The 19,818-nt window shown below is 36.4% G+C and overlaps 1 protein-coding gene across 8 annotated transcripts in view; it reads left to right on the top strand.

Moving 5' to 3' along the window:
* The window catches only part of ADGRL2 (adhesion G protein-coupled receptor L2), a 378,308-nt gene that overhangs the window by 301,791 nt on the left and 56,699 nt on the right, over positions 1-19,818 (top strand). For all 8 annotated transcript variants that reach the window (XM_031554862.2, XM_085232370.1, XM_085232372.1 and 5 more), the window contains one exon: positions 5,505-5,718. In XM_031554862.2, coding sequence (XP_031410722.1) covers positions 5,505-5,718 — 214 coding nt within the window. The remainder of the gene's footprint in view (positions 1-5,504; positions 5,719-19,818) is intronic.

Below are 19,818 nucleotides of genomic sequence, written 5' to 3'. Positions count from 1 at the left end.
AGAGCTTAAGACCTCTTTGTTAAAGTTCCAATTCAGGATGCACTTTCATGTATATTGTTTTCAGTTAATCCCATTTTTATGAATGGGTTAAAAAAAAAAAAAAAGATATTTCTTTCTAGAAAATAGATTTCCTTCAATAACTTAATAACTAATCTTTTTTTTTTTTCCTCTAGCTGTCCCCTACTTGCATCATCTTAAATGAAAATAATGAGTCTATACTTAAAACAGCAAAGAATACAGCAACAGGAGAATAGTTTTGAAATGATCGCTTCCTGCCTAATTTTATCCAGACTGGAACAGTGGGGTTTTGTCTGCCATGCCACAGCTCTGGCTGTTCATGTGCTATCTGGTGGCTTTCAGTGAAAGAGGAGCGGAGTGCTGTGAACTCCAGACCTCTGTGCAGTATCAGAAGCTCTCACTGTGCCAATGTAATCTTTTAATAGACATGCTTGCCATAAGGACTTTTTTCCCCTTCAAAGATAGAATTAGAAAGCACAGTTGTCATTTTAAATTGCATCTATCATTGTAGTTGTTGGTAGTGATCTGTTGACCAGTATTGGATAATTTAAAAGCTGTTTAACAACAAAAAAAAAAAGTCTCCCTTGACATACATAGTCTCTGGAATTCTTTAGAAAATGCAGGAAGCCGAGGCTTTTTTTGAAGAATTATAAATGCTCTGCAGAACCCATGTTCAGAATTACATGATTTTCAGCTTGTGAAGTGTGTTTGGCTGCCCCTGTGCAATTGTCTGTGCATGCGTCTGCACCTCACCAAGCAACTGAGAGGATGCTGAGTGCAGGTTTTGTCGGGCTCTGCGTTTGCTCAACATATATTATTGAAATTCTGGCCAAGATGCATTGCTTCATCTTGTGTCGAACTTGAATCATCATGTTTCGTGATTTGGTAAAATAAAAGAGATTGTGAAAGAGACAACTGTAAACATTCTGTTTGAAAAGATGTGCTCTTTTTAAAAGACCTTTCTGTTAGAGCCAAATAATACAAGAAGCAGTTTTTCCTTGCTCACTGAGACTTTATATATATTTCTGCAAAGATTTGTTTTGGAACCTCAGTTATTCCAGTATCCGCATTCTTTGAAATAATTTTACATTTCCATGTTTACTCTCTCAGTGCTTTAAGTTTTAATCAAAGGTTCCTTGCTTCTGATGTTGAGAAGTACTGATGTTAGCCTGTTTACATTGCACTATTTTTCCTCTGTATGGGGTGAACATTCAAATGTAGTGGCTCCTTTTCGCTTTTATCTACCAAACTTAGCACACGCTCTTATTATTGACAGCTCAAAAAAATGGAATGCTAGTGGGCAGGAAGCTGTGAATTATTAACTTTCCTTTGGACTTTGACAAATTTAGGTTATCTTTCTATAGACAAATAATTTCTTATTAAGGAACTAGTGGTAAATAAGGCATTGCAAACTTATATAAAACATTTTTAGCCAAATGTGAATCTGATATATTTCAGAAACATAGTTCTGAGTTACATTTCTTTCGTAGGAGATGTATGTTTTAAATTCGTAGACTAAAGTACAGGAGGGAAGATTTTCATTTGTGATGTTTCGTTTTGATATTTTTTCTCAGTGTTTCTGTATGGGTCAGTAAAGCATTAAAGAATGCTTATTACCACTGAATATCCCCTCTACCTTTTTTCCATAAAATGGTGATTTTGTAAAAGAAGTTTTTTCTTTTTTTCAATAAAGAGCATGTGCTCAACTGATTTGTGAGCAGATAAAATGTGCAGGAAACATGTTTGCCAAGAAGTATTGTTATAATCAAAACAGTCAACGTGACAGAAACCATTCTCTTTTTCTCAGTAGGTATTATTCATCCTTCATTAAAAAAAAAAAAAAAGGCAAAACCCATACATGTATACAACTGAATCAGAGACAGCATATGCAGCAGATGTGGCATTTGGTAATAGATAAGTAATAGATCTTATGTGGGTTACTGTTCATGATGTATGCAAAGTGCCAGCCTTTGCCCCAAAAGTGTTTGTGGTGATCAGGAAGCTCTTTACAGGGACGGAGCTCCTTTGATGTCGCTTCTCAGTTTGCCTTGAAGGAATTAGCGCAAGGATGAAATGGTGATTTCAGCTGTACAGGACAGCCAAACAAAATATGTTTTTGCAAGGTATAGCAAGGCAAGCCAAGCAGGCTGAATGCAGGTTGGTTAGAAAATACGATGTTGAAAGTACTCATGAGGAGTTGCACTGGAAATACAAATTTACTGGTGACAACATTAATTATTGACAGAGCTACGTGCTTATGTCTGAAAAGACCTGGAATAGTGCAGAACTGGGCAGCAGTGTTAAGATGTCGGTCTTGCAGGCTTCCATCCTGTGGCAGTGCATCTGTTTATCAGGAATTATCTCCTGAATGTAAATGAATTTCAGTCCTAAGTCATTGCACCTGTTGCCAAGAGGTATTTATTCCAATCACTTGCCTAAAGCACAGGGAGTTATTGCTTGACATTTTATAGCTCCAAAAAAAGCTGTCGTTTCAAAATCATTTGTTCAGAGAGGAGAAAATAGAGCAAAACAGTTCATTTTACCCTAAGCACTGCTATTTGGCAGTATTCACATTTGCACAGCACAAAGCTGCAATATTGATTTTTTGCTCACAGGGCCTCCCACTAGTTCTTTCTTCGATTGTCAGGGTTGCAAGATGGATTGAATTACACTTTGCTTGTTGATATGCTTATTTTTTTTTTCTTTGTTGATAGGGAAAGATTACAGATAAAGCTTCAGAATAAACATCACAGCAGTTTTGTTAGTGGACTTAAATTTTATTTACTTTATTTAGTTAAAATTCTGTGCCATGGCAATTCCTTAGAGTAGTCTTCCCACCTAACACATGCTGCACTGTTTGGTTCTATTTACTGCTGCTTTTGCAATATTGAAGGTACATAACAATCTCTGGTGTGTCCTGTGTTGCTGGTGGTGACCTAACCTTCGTGTAGTATTTTGAATGTTTGTCCTAATACAGGTGGTTGCATGGGAAAAAAATTATGCAGGATGAAATACATTAACATGCTTACAGCAGTGCCCTGTTGCTGCAGATGACGAAGTAGGATTTGCAGGCAGCTAACCTCTGCAGAAGTATGTCAGTCTTGTCTTTGAATTTATCCTATCTGAAGTACTGGCTGCGCTGCTGGGTCTGCAGGAAGAGTTTGATGCTCATCACAACCAGCTTGGTATGGTTGTGTCAGCCTGGCACCGTATCTGTCCATATGCTGGACCTCAGCGGGTATCAGCCTGCAGCCTCTCCTGTTTAGCAGAATTCCCCTTTGGGCAGTAGAACCATGGCTTCATTTTCCTTACTGATGGAAACCTGAATGCACATGCTGTACAGTGGCATGCAGGGGGCTCCCATGGGAGGACGCTGCCTGAGCCCCTGCTGGAGACAGCCCTCCTGTATGCAAGGTGTGCAAGCAGCATTGCTGTGAACTGGAGGGTTCGAGTTTTATGGGCATGGTGTTAAATTTGACAGGATTATTAGGATGTAGGAATGGCAGTCACCAGCAGCATTGTTTTTGGTCCCGCTGTGGCTGTCGTGATGGTAATTAATCAAAAAAACTGCGGCATGTTTGTGTGGTGAGGGCTTTGTTTGGGCCCCTCTCCATGCCTATTTCATGCCCTTAGTGAGCTGTGCGCAGATTCTGTCTTCATTGTATTAATTTGCTGCATGGGAGGAATACATAGGGTGTTAATGCGATGGATTCGCATTTCAACTCTTTAGAGCTTTCAGCTCATGATACTTCAGCAAGCCTCTAATAATAGTGTTTGTTATTACATATGACATGTTCAGCCAAACCTTCAGCCAGAAGTGCATTTTAAATGGAATTGTGCTTTCTACAGCAACATAGTCTTTTCTCTCATTAGTGAATACTGAAGCATTGGCAGGGCAGCAGTTCCCCCTTTTGCATAGGATGCATAAAATTTAAAAGAGGCAAACTCAGCTGCGTGCAGAGAGGCTGGGCCCAGTGTGGCCTGGCGCTCATCCTCTGCACATCATCCACTTGAGCAAAAGTCAGTGGTGTTACAGAAGGGAAGACAGGTGGATGGGAAGATGGCTGCTAGGGAGCTATGTCCTGACACCAGCATGGTGGTTACCAACAGCACTTCCTAAAAGTTGTAGCAGATCATCATGTCCATATAGTAGGGGTTTGAATCCACAGATCATTAATTCAGCAGAAAAAGTGTCAGCCTCTGGTTCATATGAAAATTTACTATCAAGGGGTTATCTCAACTTATTCTTGATCTTTTTAGATCCTAGCTTCCTTGCCTCTTCTAACGCGTCAGACTTTTTTTTAAATAAAAAAAAGCTTATTTTCTTTGCTTTCAAAACACTGTAGAGTTCCAACTTTCTATGCTTACTAGCTGTTTCTCTTTGCTGTCACAACTTGTCTCCAACCGCCTGCACTGAAATATTAATGGCCTTGTGCTGCTCTCTGAGGGCAACTTTTTTAAAAAAATAAGGAAATATGTGTGATTCTGCTGAAAATTTATCAAAGATTTATCATTTTAAAGATACAGGTATTTATCGCTTATCGTGTTACTCAGCTTGTCCTGTAGTTCTTGGTAGTGCCCTCATTTTGTAAGAGACAGAAAGATTCTATTTAATAATAATATATCAGTAGCTACGTACAAGGAATTATACATTTTTTTTATATTGTATGTGTGTTTTCCATAAATTAATATTGCTTCATTAGAGAGAGGTTACCTATTTACTAGAATTTGCTCATGCAGAAAAATGTATTTTCAAAATAAAAATTCTTTGAAATACTTTCTTGGAGGGAGAGGGAGATTCTGTATAGTACACATCTGCAGTTTGTTGTACTAGTCATTTATGCATTTGTTCAAAGTCCTTTTGCTCTTGCTTGTGGTTTAATTTCTGTAAAACGGATAGTGAGAAGTGACGTTCAGCTAGGTATCAGAATGTATATTAGATCTAGTGTTGCAGACATACCCATGCTGGGGACATGAAGTAGCTGAGCAAAAGAAAGTGAACTCTTCCTGGGGATGGAGATAAAAATTAACTTGAAATTATGGCTTTGTTTCTTTGTGTGGGTTGGTGGGGTTTTGTTTTGTTTTGTTTTTGTTTTTTAAATCACTTCTGTTTCTTCAACTCCAGCCTGCTCTACTGCTTCCCACTTTCCAACATGACCTGTCTGTGCCCAAAACAGGGAGAAAGAAGCAGGGAGAAGAGAGGTGAGAACAGGAACGCACAAAATAATTTTGCAGACATGCTGCCTTGTCAAGGGTTAGAAGTAGTGAAGAGGAATTTTCTCTCTTCCCAGATTAAGGACACAGCAGAAGTGATGTCAGATTGTGACAGGTTCATGAAGGCTGCTTCACTTGGTAGCGGGTCAAACTGTTTAACGGTGCACTTCCTTTACCTTTAGCGTGCTGTTGAGAGTTACTGCCTATGAGACAGAAAAAATATATATATCCTTTATATCTTTAAGCTCAATCTCATTTTTTTTCTTCTTCAGGTTTCAGCCGAGCAGCACTACCATTTGGTTTGGTAAGGAGAGAGCTCTCCTGTGAAGGCTACTCCATTGACCTCCGGTGTCCAGGAAGTGATGTTATTATGATAGAAAGTGCTAACTATGGACGGACAGATGACAAGATCTGTGATGCTGACCCTTTCCAGATGGAGAACACTGAATGCTTTCTTCCAGACGCCTACAAAATTATGACACAAAGGTAAAAGTATATATGTCATTTTTAGGATCAAAGAGGAAAAATATCTTAACTGAAGTGATACTGTATAAAATACTGTATTGCACTTCTCAGTTTGAAATTGAGATAGTTTATTTCTATACAGTAGTATTAGAAGGAACTAACAACTATCAGTTACAATTAGGGAAGTTTTTTAAATTGTGTGTCAAAGGAAATAGCAAGAATAGAAGTGCAAGGAAAATGAGACAATTCACTTATTTGGAGATTCCTTATTTTCTTGTCTTTTAAGTTGTCAGAGAGCACTTTGATGGTATCCAAATGGCTGTAGCTTCTACAGGTGATGGAGTCACTGTACTTAGAGGTGTTCAATAAACATTTGGATGTTGTATTGAAGGACATGATTTAGTGAGAAGTATTGGTAATAGGTGGATGACTGGACTGGATTATCTTAGAGGTCTTTTCCAATCTTGGTGATTCTGTGATTCCCTGACAAACATACATATTTCTTCTGAAAGCAGTTAATAATGTGCTTCCCATGCGAATAATTCGTAAGCTAGAAAATGCCTAGATGACAATATGTCATTATACATGTGTATGTATGCATACAAGCACATGCTATATTAGCTATATTAGACGTTAGCAACAGTGACTGTCATATAAGATGGAGGATGAGCCAGTACAAAATTTGCTTCAGAACCAAGATGCAAAGAAATTCTTGTTCTGTAGTCTGCAGATGAGCTTAAGTCCACTCTACTGACAGTTGTGGAAGTGTCAGCACAAATCATTCACTAGCGTTTTTACTCATTAAACTGAAGGAAGACTACATAAAATCTATTTGGCCTTCTATTTTTCTCTACAGATAAAAAATAATAAATAAAATAAAACTCCTCATAAGTTGAGGGAGTGCAGTGAACAAAAATATTCAGGATTTATGAGAGGTTTTTCTCCCAGTATATTTTAATTTGGGTTGGGAATTCCCCCCTCCCTCTCCACACCCCCCCCAAAAAAAAAAAGAAAGAAAGAAAAAGATGGGGGAGGGCACAACAGCGATAAGATGGGAACTCTCCAGTGCATGTACACAGATTTATGAAATCAAACATGCAAGTCATCTTGTATGATGCTGTGTTTTCTTTGAGTGTAGAAGTCAGTAGCACATCTTAAAAATAATCAAATAATCTTCCTTTTTGACTTCACTCCATTTTTATGAGTACAACTATGGCAATTTTTTGTTATTTTCATGTGAACATGTGGACATTCTCTACTTCTGTAGTCAAATATTTATTCTTAATATCAAGTTTTATTTTCCTACAGTAAGGAAAATTAAGGATATCAAGCCTTTTATTCCTGTTCTGTATTCAACCTGTAACTTGTTCTGTTATCAGTGAGGGAAAAAACCTCCATTGTTTAGGTAATAAAAAGGTGATATAACTTCTTTAAATCATGTTTGAATTATCATTTTGTGGTTCTAGTTCGTTGCTGTTAATTAGATCAAGCCAGATTTCCATTGAGACTGCAGCAGCAGTGTCATCATCTTCTAATCTGTCAACTCCCTTTGAAACCACCTTCAATTGCTTTTGTAAATGTAGTGCCTCTCTGTAGACTTCCTTGTTGTGTAAAATGCATGTTGTGTTTTGATCAAAGTCCTCCTTATGTTCACTGCAAATACACAAATTAAGGTAGTCAGAAACAAATACAGAGGCACAATCTTGCTTAAAGTGACATGAAACTGTTACTGGAAAGCTGAAATTTCAATCCTTCCCTTTCAATTTATCAACTGTAGGTTGATGGTAGCAGACAATGTTTTTGAACTTCCTCACTCTTCTAATCTTACCCCTTTTTCAACAGGCCAAAATGAATATGCGATAATATGCGATCGTATGTATGACATTGATTCAGCCTGTCTGTGCTCAGGAAGAATTTATCAATTTCATTCTATTTCATTGTCTAAAGAAATGACAGAGATTGTTTAATGTGCTGCTTTCTATTTTCGTGTGGCATTTATAGTAATTGGGAAGTCTTGTTTCATGGTATTCTTTCTTAGATCCTATCATTAAGTAGGAAAGCTTGCTTCCTTTGCCTTATTTAATCTTTTTAGAAAATTGGTCAATTTATGCTATATGGAAAGCATAGTAGAATGCTGAAAATGTCTTATGGAAATATTAAAATTCCTGCGTCTCATCTATTTATTGGTGATTGAAAAATTTTTTTTTTTTTTTTTTTTTTGTAATTTTTTGTTTGTTTGTTTTCTAATGCAAACTGTTGTTTGGCACTCCTTTCATGTCCTTGATCTGTTATTTAAAAGTATCACATCAGCTGCTTTTTGATGGCAGCAAGTGCTTAGGAAATACCTCACCTGAAGGACTGTCAGACTCATTGGTTTTCTTTTTCCATTGACTAGAAAAAAAATAATTCATCCATTAGAACAAATGAACACAAAGAAAACTTTAGAAATAAGCTGCAATGATTTCTACATTGCTACTTAACATCTTACAGTGTTTACTTTTAAGGATTAATGAGATGTTTTTATCGCTTCAGACAGCTGGGTCTTTACCTCTACTTTTTACCACTCCACGTCCATTTTAGAGCTGTACTTAAAAGTAGTTGAGGCAATTATTAAATACTTATCATTCATTTGCAACATTACTCCACAGCTTTTGTAGAGCAACTACATTTACTCTAGTTACAATGTGAAAACACCAGCTTAATGAGATCAATACTGTGAAATCTAAAGATCGAAAAATAACATGAGGTTTCTGGTTTAACACAGCCAATCACACGTGCTGCTATGTTTTGACAGATTTTGAGATTCTAGCAAACTTTGTGTTGCATCAGCTCGTCTTTATCTGAAAAACTTCAGCTATTCTCCCTCCTTTCGTTCTTTTCTACAGTTCTTAGAAGATTTTTAACTTAATGTTTTCCTAGGAAGCCCAGCTAGAACACTAATGACTTCACTGCTATGCTTTACCTTTATAAAGTGGTTATTAAATTTTTAGTTCCTGATTGAAATTACTTCCCAATTATTCTAGAATAAAGTCTTCTCATGTATTTAGATTCTAAACTTCAGAGTAGCATGGGTAAAACTGAAGCTTTGAAGAAAGGGACTAGACCTTTAGAAAATCCTTCTCCCCTCCCATACTTCTCTGATAATTAACCCCAGCATTTGTATGTAGTTAAGTTGGAGATCCTACCAGGATTTAAGGCTTAGTGTAGAAATAAGCTTATTTCTAGTATATTTGGGCAGTCAGACTTCTTGGTGCTCTGCTCTCCTTTACCAGGGACAAATCTTTCCTGCTTCCTTTCCATTTTAAAAAGGAATTACAGGAACAGGGAAACTGAAGATGTAAAGCAGCTTGAGGAAATTACTGCAGTTGCTCACTCGTAAGGTGTGTTCCTGTGGCTGCAGCTAGAAATTGTCACAAGACTTTGAAGTTGGTAAGGTTGACTAATACTGCTCTTTATAGACGCAGTAGAGATTTGAAAATTAACAGGATAAAACTTACTTACAACCACTCACATTGTTAGTAGATTGCAGGTGAATTGTTGGAGTTATTTTGCAACTGCCTGGGTGTTGAGAATGTTCTGCCTCCAACCTCCACTTCAAAGCCCCGCTCTCTAAGCTCCAGCTGCACCTGGGCATGGTTTGCTGTTAGGACAGGCACTGAGGATTTCATACATACCACACACTCGTTGGATTTCTGTTTTATTAGCTTAAAATAAGAACAGATATTTGAAAGTACCTGTAAGTAGGTACTCGGTACATTTCAAATGTTCAGAAACATTGTGTATGCAATTTTATAATTTAATACTAAGCTGCAAAGAAACTTTTTGGCATGGTGGAACCTCTCTCTTATGAATTAAAAATGGATTTTTTATTTTTTTTTAAATAAGAATAATTTTTCCTAATCCTAAACTTTTTGGTTAGGAAAAGTTCCTCTATATATTTTAAAAATTAGACCCCTTGACTACTTCTATGTTTTCGGTACAGTGAATTGAATTTTTTTTTGTCTGTGTGTTTAAATGCTTAGTTAGTCTGGCAGATACAAGTTACTAACACTGAATCTATGGAATAAGTATACACTGAGGCATAATTCAAGCATGTGGAGTGTTGAAAGCTCAATAGATGTTGACTTCAGGACAAAAAAAAAAAAGCATTGTTTCTTTCCTAGTAAAAGCTAAAATACCTTGAAGTTTTAAAGAGGAATTTCTGATCTGAATTTTGACGCAAAGACCATAGTTGTGATCATTGAAAAGAAGAAAAATTCCCTATTCTTTAAACTATGAATTTTGCATACATCATTAACAATATAGTTTTACAGTTGATATATTCAGTTTATTGCTGTTCTGCCACAGAAAGTTGCATCAATCTTGCACTGTGAAATGGTCTTGAAATTTTCATGTTAAATGTGTATGTATTATTCTTCCATATTCAGTCACTATCATTTTCGTTCTTAACTATGCACAAAAAAGCAAACTCGTCGTAATACATAAGCATAAAGAGAAAATAAATAAATATATATATATATATATGCACATACTATATATAAAAATATATAGTAGATAAACTTAGGGAACTTTAATTCTTTGAAATACCATTTTAAAACTTTACTGCAGAAGGTAAATGGATTAAAAAAGGCATAAATCATTTCCAGCAGTCAGAATGTTGTCTGATGCACTCATCCTGTCCTGTCCCTAGCCTGTGCAAGACTTGTATCGTCCATTGCCATGTCTATCAATGACAGCAGTGAGCAGGTCATGCTTGCATTCTTGTTATGGTGAACTTTTCTCACATGGTAATGCTCACAATCTGTTAGATCCATCATAAGTCCGCAGGCCAGTTGCACTCAAGTGAAGGTCTTCAAAATGGAAGTGGAGCACCTTCTGCCCACAGGGTGATCTAGAGAAAGGTTAAGGAAGGGCTGGACCCATTCCTTTTTCGGAGACGTTATTTTCTACTTAATCCCTCCAACATGAGTGGGAGAACAGGGATATTTGTTCTTTTTCATCCATTCACATGTTCAACAAATACACAACTTTAAAAATCCTTTAAACAAATGAGAGTGAGGCATTTTGGGAAGAAAGCAAAATAAGTTCTTGTTTGAAGAAAACACATCTTTGGAGCGTTTTGTCTTTTTCCTCCTTGTCAGGTCTGCAGTAGAAACACTCATACTGTCTTAGTTTTCTTCCAAGTGAAAACAATTTTGATTTCTCCCCTAATATGAGTGAATACGGAAGATCTGCCAGTAGACTGCTGGCTGGGAGGGACAGTAGTACCTCTGTTGTAACTGATTAATCTCCCTCAAAAAAATTAAGCAGCCTGAACAGCACAAATCTCAGACAGTACATCTTATCTGGCAGAAAGCAGAACAAGCTATGGGGTCACTGCAAAACAGAATTAGAGCTCTGGCAGCACTTCCACAAAGAAGCATTTAAACAGTATTATGCCGCCCACTTGCATTTCTTAATGTGACTTAAGACAGTTTTCCTGGGCAGGGTTTGATCCTCTGCCCTTTAAAACTGCCTGTGAGCCCTTGAAAAAAGCCTGTGATTGTGGTAATGGTGCAGGTTTTCTTGGGGGTTTGCCAGGTTCAGATAAGGCTCTGCTGACCCCTGCTGCCATTCATGCTTTTTCCCTTGCTTTTTCTTCTGCGGATGAAGATTGCCTCCCTTTGCTACAGATATTATGTTGTGGAAAGTGTCTCAGAGCAAGGGGTATACCTGGACTTTTGCTGTTTCTGATCATTAAGAGCTTGCATTTCTGTCCTTTCTGTGTCAGAGAAGCACTGGTACTGATCACAAGATATAGCATAGGGTGACATGTGGAGGGAAATTCTCGGAATTCATGTGCTGCAGAGCAGCTATGGTATTTGTGCACATCTCATCTATGAGGTTCTCCTTTTGCTTTGGCATGCCAGTAGTATCAGCTTCAGCTTGCTGATGGCAGTCTCTCTAAACATTTACAATACATACAAGGCTATCAAAATTTGATATCTGTTTTAAGTAGCCTTGATAAATGAAAGTTTCTGCTCATCTGAAACAGACGTGGGTCCCTAGTACAGCTGTCACCCCCATCAGTATTTTTCTGCGGTAGAAACTTAAAATGCTCTTTATTTTTTTGAACTGCACGTTTCACAGTATCAGGCCTTGGCCTGATTGATTTTTGTTTTGTTTTATTTTTTTCCTGTCTGTTAGTCTGAAAACTCAGATATGACTCACCCAGAGAAAAAGCAGTAATACGCGTAGCATATTTTCATGAAGTAGGCATAATCACAGTGCCTAGAATATTCATGACGCGTACCGTAGTCCTTGGCTTTACTGCAGGAAAAAAAACTGGAACAACCATGACTGAGAATAACCTTATCTAGCATTGTTCATTTTCACGGTCATTAATACTTAATATGAAAGTAGTAGGTCTCGTTTACTCATTAAAAACAGTGTTTGATTTTTTTATTTTTTTTTTTTTTAATTAATGGAGTTGTTCCACCGTGGTATTACGTAGTTGATTAAATACAAACTCTCACATTCTGAGGTTCTGAGCAGTAAGGTAAGGTGAAATAGCTCTCAGTGGTACTTACTGGTGTTTTTGTGGTGTGTTCTCTTATTATTTTCTGCAGAGGAAATTATGTTACGCATGTGCAAGCACACATGCACATTACTGTAATCACAGCATTGGATGAGCTACAAAGAAACAATAAAAGAATCATTGATACCAACTAATGACATTTAAAATTTAGATTTAGTTTAAAAAAGATTGAATTAATTATTTTGCCAGGGTGTAGCTTCGTATTTTATTATTTCCATATATATTTAAGTTGCTTTTATTTCCCTTATTACTGGCAAAAAAAAAATTCAAGCCCTTCTTAAGTCAGCATACATCTTATCTAGCAAGATGATATATACATATTCATCACTTTCCTTGCTCTTTATGTGTTAAATATAAATATCTATGCATGTGTATACATACATTTCTAAGCATTTTATAGTGTTGTGTATTTGAGAACCGCATAGAACAGATTCTTCAGACTGTGGCTTTCTTGCATTTTTTTTTTTTTTTCAGATTTCTGAAATGATCTGTACTATTTGTATGTACTGTTTAGCCTACAATTAATCATATATTATATGTTTGCGCTATTTAATAACCTCTCTTGAAAATTTACAATTGTGAGAATTTGACATAGACAGCATTGCTTAACCTTCAGCACCTTGTAGTTGAATATTATATTATCTTGGACAAAGTTATGTGACTTTTTATCTAGTTTCTGAACTTCTAGTCTAGCCCTGAGAAGTTCCAGTTCTAGTTGCATTCATAACTTCAGTATTAAAAAATTCTAATTTACTTATATATTATTACTGTGTCAAATACAGTTCATATGGAATAATACTGTAATAATTGAAGCCTATTAATTCCTCCCACCCCAATATATCTTCTGTAACACTGAGCCAAACCAGGCACGTTATCTGATAAGTTGATTTAGGACTTTCTACATGTGTTCATATAACCATTTATCTCAACCCTTGCCGAGGAGACCTTTATTAAGCTGTGATGACTGCTGAATATGAAATGTAACCAAGATTATTTTTTTATTCAAATATAATTTAAATATTCATCAAAGAGGAGTTATGCTTGAAACTGACAGAGACTATTAACATCAAAAAATATAATTAACTGCACTGGGTATCATGAAGCAGAGTTAGCCAAATAGCCGAGAGGTCTAATTGCTCTAGAGTCTGAGAAGCAATAGTTTTATTTTATACTGTTGCTGTGGAATTAATAGTGATGTGGTTTCCTATGCGAGGCAATTAAAAGCTGCCTGTTAAGGTTCATTGCACTATAGGAAATCCGTTGAATATCACTTAGTAAACAGAACTGAGATGGAAAAGGTACATGAAGATGGGCAGAGCAGAGTATAGATCGGAAATTAGGATAGATTATTATGAATTAAATATACGTAAGTAAATTATGACTACTTGCTAGTATCATAAAGCCAGCTCTCGGAAAGAAAGTGAACAGTTCATTAGTAACACAAAGGAAATAGAATTTTAAAATTATTACAGTGAAGCTTTTTTATTCAGAAGAGAACAGTAGCAATGGTTTAAAAATTAAAACGTGTCCACAGAGTAGTATAAAAATGAGCAGATCTCATATTCTGGAAACTTCTTTCTGCCGCAGAATAATCTCCTACTTATAATAAAAAGAATCTTCTGACCTTTGTGGCTCAATTAAGCTTTTTAGTTGAATTCAACAAGAAAAAAACTTCTTTATTGAATCCCATAGATTATGCATGTACCCAGGCTATACAGCCTAAAAAGGGGCGGTCATATTCATGACATTTTGACATTAATGAGCTTGCTGAAATGGAAAAGTTTAAGGATCAAAGATACAAGCAATAACAGTATTTTAAAGCATTTCTTTTTTTTATCTCTCTAATAAAGAAATTGCAATCTAATTGCTTAATAAAGAGGCCATGATTACTGAAAGACACAGATAATTTGCCTCTTTCCATTTTATTTCTTATGTATTGCAGAACAATAATTAGCAAAAATTCTATGGCCACAAATGAAAAAGGTCTTCGGTTTTTTCTTTCATACAATAACTAAGACTGAAATGAGTTTACATGTATATTTTTTAATTTATTGTGATAGACAATTTTTATGCTTAAGAAGCAAGCTTAAGGACTATTATCATACTGGTAAAATAAAATCAAACAAAGAATTCAACTAGAATTACTGCTGTGGATATCAAGATGGGCTGCCTGTTTCATACATAATTTAGCATGCTTACCCTGTTTATATCAGTGACATAAGAGTGCGTGCTACTTTCTCTGAAGAGCGCCGTCTTTGCCGCTTCACAGCACAGTGGCTTGTACTCCCAGGCTTGCACATGGTGTTAGCAGATATTTAAAGCACTTCAGCCTAACATTTTATAGGTCATGATGAACTGAGCCTATAAAACAAGTTACTGCAATGAAGTTAATGCAGTCTTAAGAGTGTTACATAGATTGAATACTCAGTATTTGATGTATTTTTAGCCTGCTACAGGCACATCAATGGGGAGGGAAGGCTCTTAAGACACAGAATTCTTCCATGTCAAACCTCTTTCATAGTATACTGTCAGTATAGAATCTTTACTATGAGTTTAATAATGACTGTGTTTTTTCAGTTATTCACTAAAGTACAGTAACTACAGGAGCCTTTGAATTTTGATTTTCTTCTAGCATGTGCACAACACCCCCTGCTCACCCCAGGTTCTGTAATGTTTGTCAAAGAAGTTAGATAGCAGAATAATTTCAAGGAGCAAGTTGCTATGACCAAAGTCATACAGTTCTAACACCTTACAGGAAAAGGTCTTACTACTGCGTAATGACACAGAGCTGCATAATGTTTCATATTGCAAGGTACATGTTTTGTTGTTGTATGTACAAGAATATCTATCCTCTGTTCTTAGTAATAATCTATGCAGCTGTGATCTTTAACCTTACTGTTCATTGCTTCTCAGGTATCATGCTCCTTGTCATACATACATATATGTATATATATGTATGTATATAGGGAACAAAGCAGTTTTAAAATGAGTTTAATACATGTATTTTTCCAGCACTCCGAAATTATTGTTCAACACTGCTCAGATTTTGTGCTCCATTTTCTATGACCGTATGATACATGAATTTAGGCTGAGTTATTTAACTGTAACAATAACTGGTTTGAAAACTATAACCTTTCCATGTTAACTGAATTTCTTAAGAGCATTGAAGTCAGCTCAGCTATTACACTTATGAAGCTGTAGGTGTTTTCTCATCTAGGATGTAGTTGCACTGATACTGCCTTCAAATGTATTATTCTAGTGCCAGAATCACTGATGGGTATGAAAAACATCATTTACTTTGTATATCCAGCTTTCTTAGATAATTTTGCTGCCTTTGTGGCTGAGTTATAGCAAAAGAACACCTCCTGGAGCCACATTTAAAACAGGAGCACTTTGGGTAATGTGCTGTAGACAGAACACTTATGAGTTAGTGCTCAGTTATCATGAATGCCATCAGCAATGCCTTGTTGCTTTCTTATCAGCCACTTCCTGCTGTCAGCCCAGTGCTTATTTCAATAGAAAAGGATTTGCATCAAATGTAATACAGTACTACGTATAGCTAACATGGGGTTTTTAATTGTTCAGGCACATGGGACTCCTTCAGTGGTAGACAGTTTGATAAAAGGATTAGATTATGAATATTTTTGACACAATTAAAGATTAGCTGTATGTTGACAGTGTCAAGCCACTGAATTTTCTGATGGGTTTCTTACAGAGGTGAATGTGCTTGACTTACATAGAAATAAAAGCCACACAATCCACGGGATTTTTGGAGATGTAAAAGTGAGCAAACAAAAGCAATCCCCTAAGTGTTACTGGGTTTAAAACAGGAAGTTTTAACTTAATCCCTTACCTTCAAGTCACAAAAAAATGAACTGTGCTTCCCAGGCTGGAGCAGAAGGATATGCTTCAGCTGGAGAAGTCCTGTACCTGGAAGCCTAGTGAGCTTTTCACCTGATAATTGAATCCAGCCATCACTGCGGGTAATGAATAACAGTGCTTTTGTGGCAGGCATTCCTCTCAGAAGAAAAGAAAGTACTTATAGCGAGGACTCTCAGACACATTTTAATAGAAAATGATACCACTGTTACATAGTTGATTAAAGACCTACCAAGGGACAGCATTTCTGGAAAAAAAAAAAAAGAGCAGATGAAATAAGAAAAGTTGTAATTTTGTTAATAGCTATCAGTTTAATTTATATAACGTTAAAGCCATGAGATTCACATAAAGAGTGATGAGCAGAAGGATCCTACCATCTTGCTAGCAGATTGCACTTTTATAAATCTTGTAAAATAACCAAGTTGTCTTTTGGCCTCTTGCTCAGCACTTTGTTCCATGTTCTGTTGAGCCAAGCAAACAAATCACTCCCCAGCCCTGTGGAGTTGGTAGAGATGCAGCAGTGGCACATGGCCTCTGCTGATGAAAATTATAACCCAAAAAGGGGATATTCCCTTAGGCAAGTTTACAAAAAACAATTTATTTTTTTTCACTCTGTAAAACTCATCTTAAATGCAGGATCTCTTCTGTTATTACAAACTCTAATCCTCTGAGTGGGTAATTAACGGACCAGAAAAGCCATTTGTGGAAAGAAAGAGCCATCAGAGTGAAAAATATTTCTCTACTGAATGATCTTTAAGGAGTAAATAATTACAAGAGTGAGAGGTTTGGGATGACCAATCTAAATCTGAACATAATTAGGATGAACACAGTTTGAAAATCGAAGCAGTTGTCATGTGCAACAATTCTCATATCAGAAGACTAATTAAATATTTAAAAGCCCCAAACCCCTCACTATTCACAGAAAAATAACCTGCCACAAAAGGGTCTGTAACTTTGCAGATAATTAGGAGGGGTTACAGGGGGAAAAAATCAGATTGGCTCCAAGGTTCTGCAAGGTCACATCTTATTATGGTGTGTCTTTTATATGGTCTGATAACAAGTTTCTTGCTAATTTAATCTAAGTAGGGCATCCCATAGTGATTTCCCATTTCCCTTGTTAAAAATGTGATGGCTTTTCTATATTCAAACTGTAGTAGGTGAGCATTTTTATAAATAATTGCTCCTAATTGATACAGATTGTAATATATTTTCATTATTTGGGGGAAACGTAATATATTTTCATTACTTGGAGGTCAGGGCCCAACCCTACACACACGTCCCATTTGAAACTGTGTTAATCCTGCTCTTTTTAAAGGTAAACCAAAGGGACCTTATGTTGCCTCAGTGGTCAGTTCTGTAATTAGTAAGTTTTGCTTACCTGGAGGCTAAGCTGCAGTTACAGTAGGCATATGTTTCTGCAAGCAGAAGAGCTTTGCTGAATTTGTGAGACTCACAGTGATTGACGCCTGCTTGGTGCTGAACTGCCTTGAAGGTCCAGTGCAAGTGTGAGTGGTACAGGGGTATCAAGACTTCCACATTTCAGAAGAATGTACCTTATTCTAGTAATTAAAATGGATGATATTTTGAAATGTATTTAAGATTTGTACAGTTTGATGTGAATGATAAAGCTATGCATTTTCAATAGTGTAATTGTTCAAGTTGCTATTCATTTAATAATGATTCAGAAGCTGTCTTAAATGATTCAACTTTTAACTACATTATGAATTTGCTGAATATCAAGCCTTGGATAACAAAGATCTACAGTGCTGCAAGAACAGGCTTTAAAGGGCTTTTACCATTATCCTATGATCTCTGCCTGAGAGTCTCTTCTCTTCTGAGTCTGTTGCAGCTGGGTGTTAGGCACTGTGCTTGAAGATTTGCACTTGGATTTGCTGTGGCTCTGCTCTAGTACTGTGCCTCCTAAGTAAATGCTGCTTCATGAAGCTTGTACGTTTGTACCCAACCCTTCCTGTCTCATCTGTAACCTGCTTGACCCACAAGGCATGATGCTGTGTGTGTTCGCTCAGTGTGAACAATCTGTGTAAATTGCTCAGACATTATGATGCTGCACTACTAAAGTTTTCATTAGTAAATAAGCATTGCTTTAGGCTATTTATTTTGCTTAAATTGTGAGACATTTAATTGGGTCTTTTGAACTGATTACTTTTCAGCAGTGCAGATCTGCTTAGCTTAGTTTGTGTACTAAGACATACATTGTCTTTAATCCCTGCTGCATTTTGCTTGCAAAACATACGTGCATGAATAATATGACAGGATTATGAATATGACTTTACTTACATTTCTTCTTCCTTAGGCACAAATATTTTCTCTAAAATGTTGGTGTCTCTGCTGTTACAAGGTTTTGGTTTTGGTTGCGTTCCAGACAGAAGTCAGTGTCACTGGCAGATTGTTCCATTTACTTTGCGCAACTAATTGTGGATTTAGTTGTCTGATTTTTCCTGTCCCTGCCTTGCAGTCAGCTCCTTAGAGGCTCTGATGGCTCCTGTAGGCCTTTCATATATGTGATAGAAAGATGGGATTGTAAAAGCACTTCAGAAATTATTGAGAATTGGCACTTGTGTATTCCACTGGAATCTACATTTCCTTTTTCTGTTTTTTTTTTTTCCTATTTTATCTGATGCTGCAGTTTCAGGTTAATAACAATTCCATAATAATAGCCTTTACACAAATAAAGAAAGTACTGGAACAAGAATGACTTGGAACAAGAAAAACTACCACTGGTTTAATAGCTACAGTGGGAATAAGAGAAAAGATCTATCTTTTTAACAAGTGACTGCTTTGAACTTACTGAACACAAATACTAAAAAGCAAACGGGTCATAACTAAATGCATTAAAATTGTAAGAAAAGGTTGAAAGCAAGAAACAAACACTCAGTTAAATTACTTTGTCATACAGTTCTGATACATGTTCATTGATAGTGAATCAGATTGGGTAGCCCTAAGAAAAGGCCTGTGGGAGTTGTGTATTTTCTGCTGCATTTTATTGTCTACTTCGAGTTTTCATCCTTAACACGTACCCTTAGATTCCCACAAGATTACATTGTAAAAAGAAAACAAGATTTCATGTTACTGTATATTTATTGGGCAAATGAAAACTATGGTGCACCTTCTTGTACAGCAGTAACTGTACACTATTTAGGTTCTTAATAATATGTTTACTCAGAAATTACAAAAATTCAACAAATCATCAATATTTTGATTCAAAAAGAAAATAAAAACAATTTTGTTAAGCTTCTTTTTTCTCCCAGCTATATTTTATCTGAACTCACCAGGGTTATTGCTTTAGTGATCATGTTTCCAAGTACATAGGAAATCCCTTGTGAATTTTTCAAACTGATACCTTACTGCTTTCATGGTCACGGGAAGATTTCCAGTGTTGAAGCACAGTTCTTTTGGCCAAATTCTGCCTTTGTACTTGCTTCTGCATCCCTCATTTTATTCTTAAATTATGAAAAGTACCACCACAGCATGCTAAATCTGTTTTTACTTCAAGCTAAGTAAAAGTAGTACTTACTTTCTTTAGCATGTTCATTCCCCTGTAGTAGTTTCAGGAATTCTAACTTGAAAATAATTTTTATAAATCTTACACATGCATAAGCAAACTGCCACTGTGGCATCCTGTTTGTTTGTTTGTTTTTTTAAAG

This window comes from Meleagris gallopavo, chromosome 10 (genome assembly GCF_905368555.1).
Source record: "Meleagris gallopavo chromosome 10, MGAL_WU_HG_1.1, whole genome shotgun sequence".
Lineage (NCBI taxonomy): Eukaryota > Metazoa > Chordata > Aves > Galliformes > Phasianidae > Meleagris > Meleagris gallopavo.
The sequence above is the reverse complement of the archived record's forward strand: the minus strand, read 5'-3'. Positions and strand labels throughout refer to the sequence as shown.